Here is an 8,219-nt window from a genome sequence, read left to right as displayed (position 1 = left end):
AGAAGACGTTGGAAAAGATTCATAGTGGGTGGGGCACTTCATATAATAAAGTGTAGTAGTGGTGTCAGGTGCTAGAGAGATATATCCTAGGTTGCGTAACAAACCTTGAAACGGAACCTACGTACTACAACGACTGATTGCTCTGTGGATGCCAAGTATTTAAGTGTCGGTTCTGGAGCTTTAAGCAATGTCGAAACACATTTTTATATTGCAAGCTATTAGTACAAATTGACGATATCTTTATTTACGGTGGATATACCCATCGACTATTGCTAGTTGTGACACAGGATGGCAGTGGGAGAATCTTTCCAATTGCGTTTGCAATAACATCGGGGGAGTCAGCTGATGACCGGAGTTCTTTCTTTCTAGGTTAAAGAGCCATGTCTGCCCCTAACCTAATATCTGCGTCATATCGGATCGGGGCACCGAAATACTAGTCGTAATTGAGCGACAAGGAAGCCTGTGGCATCGCACACACTATCGATATTGCCTAAGACATATTGCGTCCAACTATTACGGGTAATTTCGATTTACAAGTGAAAAACGACAAGTGACCAACATAGGTATTTAATATCTATTAATGTAATTTTGTTTGTAATATTGAATTTATTTTAAATGAAAAAATGGTATGTAATTTTCGCTATCAACTTATATTGGTAGGGTATGAGATAAGTAAGGATCGTTTTCATGAGATGTTAGCGGTTTTGCATTCAGTTAACGATGAAGGCGTAGACTATCTCTGTAACATACATTTCGAACAGTGGACACAAGCATACGATATCGGCCTACAATATGGTCATATGACCTCAAACTTGGCTAAATGCATAAATTCTGTTCTAAAAAGAACACGTCATTTGCCGATAACATCAGTTGTTCGAGAGACATTTTCGTTTAGCGACATTATCTTTAAAGCGAGCAGCGAGTTATAAAGGCCAAATGCAAGGAGGCCGTGTATGGTGCGCAAAGGTATTACAAGAAATTAACAAGGCGAAGGTGCGGGCGAACACCATGCACACAGTCTGTCACGATCGAGACAATCTATGGTTTCGTGTGACGGGGTTTGACAGACTACACGAAGGTATTATTGGCGGGTAATATCGTGTATACTTGAGAAATAGGACTTACGACTGTGGGAGGTTTGACGCACTTCGTTATCCATGCGTTCATGTAATTGCAACTTGTCAGAATCTCCGTCTAGATCCTATGAGTTATGTCGACGAAGTGTACAAACTAAAAACCATGTACAATGTGTAGAGACGTATTCCTACATGGCCCAGATGAACATAAGTGACCGCTTGTATTGCTTGCTCCGTTTAAGCTATTATCGGATAGATAATTACGTCGCAAACCAAAGGGTCGACCTTGCTTGACTAAAATACGTACCAATATGGATATCCGAGAAACAACCAATCATCAGAAGTTGTGCAGATAGTGTAGGAACCCAGGCCATAAAGTAGATCATGTCCAAATCGAAATAGTTGATAGTTGTAAAAAACTATGTTGTATTATTTATATTTTATTAAATGAAACTATGTTATATTACAATTGTCTTATTAAAAAAATTATTTTTATTAAATGAAACAATATAAAAAAGTTTATACAAATATATTAAAAAAAATCAATGTCCGTGGCGGTCGGAATCAGTGCCATATGGGGGTCGTCAATGGGTCTGTGTTGGATTTTTCCTTCAATCAACTTTCGACAGGGGTTGTAGTTCTTTTGGCAGGCGATCTGGTTGTGGGTGTTGGAAGGGTGACTCACATTGATAGAATAATGACTGCGGTAGTGTTTGCATCACTAATGGCGGAGGTGTTTGAATCCCGTAAGGTGATAGGGATTGGTAGAAAGAAAAGTTCCCCGATTGCGCCTCGTGCGATCCCTCATGCGACGGTGGCCTATAGATCGGAGGTTAACTCAAAGTAATCGGAAACGGAGATGAACCGGGCCATGGATTCTAGCCTGTCATATGATTAGAAAAAAGGAAACATATAAGAGTTAGGATACATATAAGGGCTAAGATACGCACTTGGCATAATCTGAAAAGGCTGTGATGTGGGTGTCGTCGGTTGAACTGTTGGGCCTAGTGATTGTGTGGGCGCTGTTGATGGGCTTGCGTCGTCGTCCATTCTTCTTGGATTTAAAAGTCTTCGTCATTCCTTTTGGGCACGAATTTGTCGTCGCCTCTCCTCTTCCAACAATAAATATAATTGTCATTGATCTTAAATCATGACATGTATTTCGGTACGCATGCTAACTTTGGAACGATGATCGGTTCCCGAGTAGGTATATAATCATACCGATTTTCTCACATTTTGATATAGTGTGACCAGAATTTTGGCCAATCCGTATGCAGTTGTCGTAAGTCGACTTTATGCTCATCATTAAACTCCTTGGGTGCCACGAAAATCGGTTGCCAGAATCCATATTGCCGCAATACTCTATCTAACTGGTGTATCTCCACGGTAACATAGTTTACCAATGGAACCTTCACATGCCAAACGTTTGGGTTTTGAAGGAATTCATCCAGAATTACCGCCCGAATTGCCGGATCCTTGTATGGTGTCTATTGAAACTATATGAACATAATAAAAATATTACTTATATACATAATACATAATACTAAATAATAAATACTAAATACTGAATATGAAACGACTATTTTATCATGTATATATATTATTTAATATAAAATTTACCTCGTTATGAGTGAAAATGTATATGGTGGTTCACTCGAGGACGTAAAAATGGAAAGAGAAACCGTGCCCATGATTGCAGTAGTGATAGGCAACCTTCTATTTTGTTTTTGTTCGGTCGCGTCGCCCCACACATTTCCTTGTGCAATGTTGCCAACACGGCAGACCTCCAACTCAATTTGCCGACTGCTCTAAAATTTACGAGTTTCAGCAGCTATCTTAGATGTACGAGGTTTCGTGACAAGTACGGCATCAGATAACCTCCAATCATCTCAAGAATGTATACCCGAACATATCGTATTCTTTTGAGTTCAGTTGAATCATTATCCGGCTCCGGGAATATGTCTTGTAACCATCTCATCTCGATATGACCTCCGTTAATATTATCTGGTATAGCACCCAAAAGCTCGTAGCATACGACTCCCTAATTAGTAGATGATGCGAACACGGTGACTGCATGCCCATCCACCTGCAATCCCAATTGCAAATGCACGTCTTCTAGAGTGATAGTACACTCTTCGCATGAAAGATGAAAAAAGTGTACGTCTCAGGTCTCCACCTCTCTATCAATGCACTGATTAGTTTTGGGTCCAATTTGTACCCCCTACCTATCGTGGCCACGTGCTAAAATCCCGTTTCCCGCAAGTAATTCTCGATCAACTGCGATGAAGGACCAAACATATTACGGATGTAATATTGCAACATCCGATCTCTGACTATTATAAAATTTATAAAACAAAAATAATTAAAATTGCATAAATTAATTAATGCAAACATCATAAATGAAAAAAAATCAAGCGATATTGAAATTGTAATTATAATTGCATAAATGAATAAAAATCAAATAGTATTGCAAATAGAATTAAATTTGCATAAATGAAAAAATATCGAATAGTTTTGAAAATTTAAAATTATCACTTATCATTGTCATTTGATCAACGGAGATATGCTTATTATCGAGATGGATTAATTCTCTGGTCATTGCTAATATGATCAGATTTTTTTAATTTAAAAAAAATTAAACAAACAAATTTGATAGAACTTTGATAGAATTTTGAGAAAATTTTAATGAACTTTGATAGACTTTTGAAGGGAATATTGAAAGAATGTTGAGAATTATGAGAGAATTGTGTGAAAAATAAATGAAGGGAAAAGAATTTTGAGAGAATTATAGAAATTGTGAGAGATTTGTGTGAAAAAATAATTTGGGGGGCCTTTTTATAATTTTTTTTAGACCGTTGGAAGCCAACGGTCAAATTTTTTATCGTTACACGGGCAAAACGCTTCCCTAGGGGAGCGTTTTGTCCACGTCAGCAAAGTGCACCTTGAAGGACGTGTTTTTTGCTGACGTGGACAAAGCGCTTCCCCAAGGAAACGTTTTGCTAACTTGAACACTAAACCGCGCTTACGTGAACGTGTTTTCGTGAAAAACGGCTTAATTTAGTAAATAACCCAATAAACGGCCTATTTGTATAATTATATTTTTTAAAGGGCTTTTTTAGGTAAAATGGACTTTGTTTTGTGTTTATTCTTTATGAATTAGTTTATTACATGTCATGTGATGCGAGTAGTGCATGTGCTGTGGTAGATTTTTGTTATATTATTTTAAACAATAATGCATGGACTGCGCATTAGTTTCCTAGCATTTGTAAGCAAAAGACGGAAATCAAGCAGTGATGGAAGGACGGTCAGTCTTTTGTCCGCTACAGTGCGTGCGTCATATTCGTTGATCGTCTATTTATTTTTACATGAATAATTATTTTTAAATTTTGAAATTTTAAATTGTGTCCCTACCCAATCAACAAAGTTGATAATGAAGGTACGTCCAAGAATAAAAGTTAATGGAAAGAGAGGGTAAAGTAAAAAAGCTGTATTTTCTAATTGACGGATTCTTATTCCCTGTCCACCGATTTTCCCGTGCAAGGCTTTTCCCTTTTTTTTTTTTTTAATTTGTTATTAAATTATTAGGAAATTTATGTTTTTATCATTCAATTTAAATTATTTAAAAGTTTTTATCTAAATCATTGATATGATAAAATTATTATTATGTATAATTGAACGTTTTTGTTCTTTTTTTTTTACAATTTATTTTTTCATGAAGTAATTTTAAATGTTACGGATTTGTGAATTAAAATTATTATTTTATCTTCAATATTAATTGTTAGACTGACTTGAATGTAATATATATTTTACTCGTTGATAAATATTGTTCCATTGTATCGATTTTTAAATTGTTGTTTAGAGTTTGCTAGTTGTACTTTTAAAAAAACTTTAACAACTCAATAACTTAAATAAAAATTTTAAAAATTCAATGACTTGAATAAAATTATTTTAGTAATTTAATTACTATTTTATAATTTTTGAAATTATGTAACTAAAATGTAAATAAATTAATAAACTTTATACAATTTACCTTTAAAAATAATATGATAACGCACCTTTACTCCAGAAATGAACACAATTTCAATCACCAGCCTTGGACGTTAGCAGTAAAATGATAAAAATAATAAAAGAATTCAACATAATTCAAATTAACAGTTTAACAAAACAATATATTACAGTTTGGATGGACGAGTTGGTGTATTTAATTTATTTTTATCTTACTTTATAATATCATTTCAATGTTTAATTTTATCGCAGTCATTATTTTTACACTAAGTAAACACCCCATCATTTAATGCCAACCTTACTCATCCTCCTCTTAACACCCTCAGCCTCTTTATTTAAACCCCAATTTCATCTCCAAACTACATTTTTGTGGCTTTTGGGGTTATTTTCATATTTTTCACTTAGTCCTCACTTGCTATAATCTATAAGTGATATTTCTTGAGAAAATTATTAGTAAATTGTGTAATAAAATGGCAGAGATATCTTACGGAGGTTTTATGGGTGTCATGGCTATTTTGGCTCTTGTTTTCGCCATTGTTTCACCTTATGTTGAGGCTCAAGCTTCTGCACCAGCTCCTTCTCCTACAAGTGATGGTAACTCCTTTTTCCTCTTCTTCTTTTTATTTTTTATTTTTTTAACAATCTCTTTTGGGGTCTTTAGATCTCTCTTATTGGCTGCCATTTCTGTATTTCTCATAGAAAAAAAATATTTTTTTTCTCTTCTTTAGATCTGCGGAAATTTTGGGAACTCTCTTCCTCTTAGTTCTATATTTATTTATTAATTGATATTGAAGCATATGCCAATATATATATATATATATATTGAATTGGAATACTGGTTTCATTTTGTTGTTTGTTTCCTCTAAATATCATTAGAATTTTTTGCCATAAAAAAAGTAAATGCCTGTCTAGTGTGTTTTCTGGGATTAAAATGTTGCTGTTTTGATCGTCTCTGATATGGGATAAAAGCAACATTTTATTTCTTCAACTTGATAATTTTCTTACATTTTTTGTTTGTCTTAAAATTTGAAATTTTTTTAAGTTCATCATTGAACTTAAATTTCCTTAACATTCATGCTATCATACATTAACAAATTCTATATTCAAGGACCAAATTGAATTTTTTTTGTCAATTTACAAGATTAATATTGATAAAAAAAGCCAGGGACCAAGATAATAAGAGTTGTCAAATTTGAGGACTAGATGCTATTTTATTCTTATTAATATATAATGAGAGTAATTATTCTATCAAATATTTAAACAATATCGTAAACCAGTTATAAAGTATTTTCAATTTCTGCTGCACGTTTCACTAGAAAATAAAAATTTAAAAAATTAAAATATTTTACTTGATGCTGTCAAAATATTTTTATTAAGTTAAAATATTTTCAATGTTTGTACTTTTATTTTTCAAAAATAAAATATTTTACTTTTGGATTTATAAATACAACTTTAATTATTAACCCTATTAAAATTTTTAGCTTCAATACAAATGTTTTTTTATATGCCTACTAAGTGAATTTGAAATTTAATTCCATACTTTTATAATTTTATTTTGATTTTTTCTTCACTTTTTGAATTTAAAATGCAAGTCTAATTATTAACACTATTAAATTTCTTTTGTTAAATTCATGTTGAGTACAATATTTTGTTTTTAATTATATGGTTATTAAGTGAGTTTTTTATTTAAAAATTCCATACCAACAAATTTAAAAAAAATTTTAATGATGTTAATAATTAAATTTAAAATTTAAAATTTAAAAAGTTAGGGTCTCAATTCTTGAAACAAAAGTAGATAAATTAGATTCTAAATATAAAAAGAGTACATGGACTTAAAGTATAGTTAAATCTTATTATTAATTATATTATTACCTTACCACACTTTAAAGACATTTGGCAACATCTTAAACCTAATTTTTATTAAAATATTATAAAAAATTAATTATGAAAATAATATGGGTCTCAAATTATTTGTCAAAATTTATGTTTTAAATAGTAACACAAATTTCCAAACACGCCATTCAAAATGGCTATTTAATTTTATTTTCAACCAAATAGCCATTTGAAATGGTGAATTCTAAGACGGCAAATTCTAATTTGTCATTTTGAAATCTTAAATATAGGGGCGAAGTTAAAATAATTTTTTAGAGGGTTAAATGAAAATTTAATTTTTTTATAGTCTATATCTTTATAATTTTTAAAGAATTAAATCATATTTTTATAATTTTAAAGAGGTAATGTGCAATTTTTATAACTAGACCCTGCTAGTTTCTTAAATTTGCCTCTGCCCAAATCATCATATCAGATGACTATTTGGTTGAATTAAAAATAAAAATCAAAAACCTATTCAAAGGATAATATTTTACTAAATAATTTGGATATCATATTATTTGAGTAAATAATTATTAATTTTATATTATTTTAATAAAAACCCAGTTGTATATTTTTAATTCTCCCAACTGATAATATTCCTTGTTTAAAATGAAGTTGTAAATAATTAAATTTGGTTAATGTTGGGCAGGAACTTCAATTGATCAAGGAATTGCTTATGTGCTAATGCTTGTGGCATTGATGCTCACATATCTTATCCACCCTTTAGATGCTTCCTCCTACACCTTCTTTTGATTTATTTATTTAGGACTAGGAATTGAGACATTCATTTATGTTGGGGATTGCTGTGAATAAATCTATGAACCTTTATTTATTTATTTTCATGAGGTGATGGGTGGATGGTTTCCATTTATTTTTACTTTTTTGTTGTTGGTTAAATACAGTTTTATCGGTAGGTGTTAATACCCTAATTTTGGTAAGTTGAATTCGATTTAAACTTAATCGAATACCTATTTTAAGTTGGAATTTGGCTTGAGATATAAATAAGTTATTTAAGTTTGAGCTCAATTAAGTTCGTTTATCAATTTTTGTACCTGAACTTGATTAAGCTTGTACATATTCAAGCTTGATATTAATTTGATAATTAAGCTTAGGGTTAATAATATATATTAAGGGCAATAACATATTACAAGCTGTTTGGGTCGAGTATTACTAAGCTCAATTTTGACTCAACCAATAGCTCGAGTTGCTTGAGCTTGAGCTTATCAATTATTGAAGGAGTTCGAGTTTTTTTCAAGTTGAACTTGA

General features: G+C 31.7%; 1 protein-coding gene across 1 annotated transcript; it reads left to right on the top strand.

The window, feature by feature from the left end:
- The first annotated feature begins 5,379 nt into the window (after positions 1-5,379).
- LOC108478408 (arabinogalactan protein 20-like) lies at positions 5,380-7,979 on the top strand. The gene is made up of 2 exons (XM_017780864.2): positions 5,380-5,675; positions 7,603-7,979. Exons 1-2 carry the CDS (start codon positions 5,552-5,554, stop codon positions 7,704-7,706), a joined length of 228 nt encoding a protein of 75 aa, XP_017636353.1. The 5' UTR covers positions 5,380-5,551; the 3' UTR covers positions 7,707-7,979.
- Positions 7,980-8,219: the final 240 nt, after the last annotated feature.

Source organism: Gossypium arboreum, chromosome 12, assembly GCF_025698485.1.
Source record: "Gossypium arboreum isolate Shixiya-1 chromosome 12, ASM2569848v2, whole genome shotgun sequence".
Classification (NCBI taxonomy): domain Eukaryota; kingdom Viridiplantae; phylum Streptophyta; class Magnoliopsida; order Malvales; family Malvaceae; genus Gossypium; species Gossypium arboreum.
This window is presented reverse-complemented; position numbering and strand designations above follow the sequence as displayed.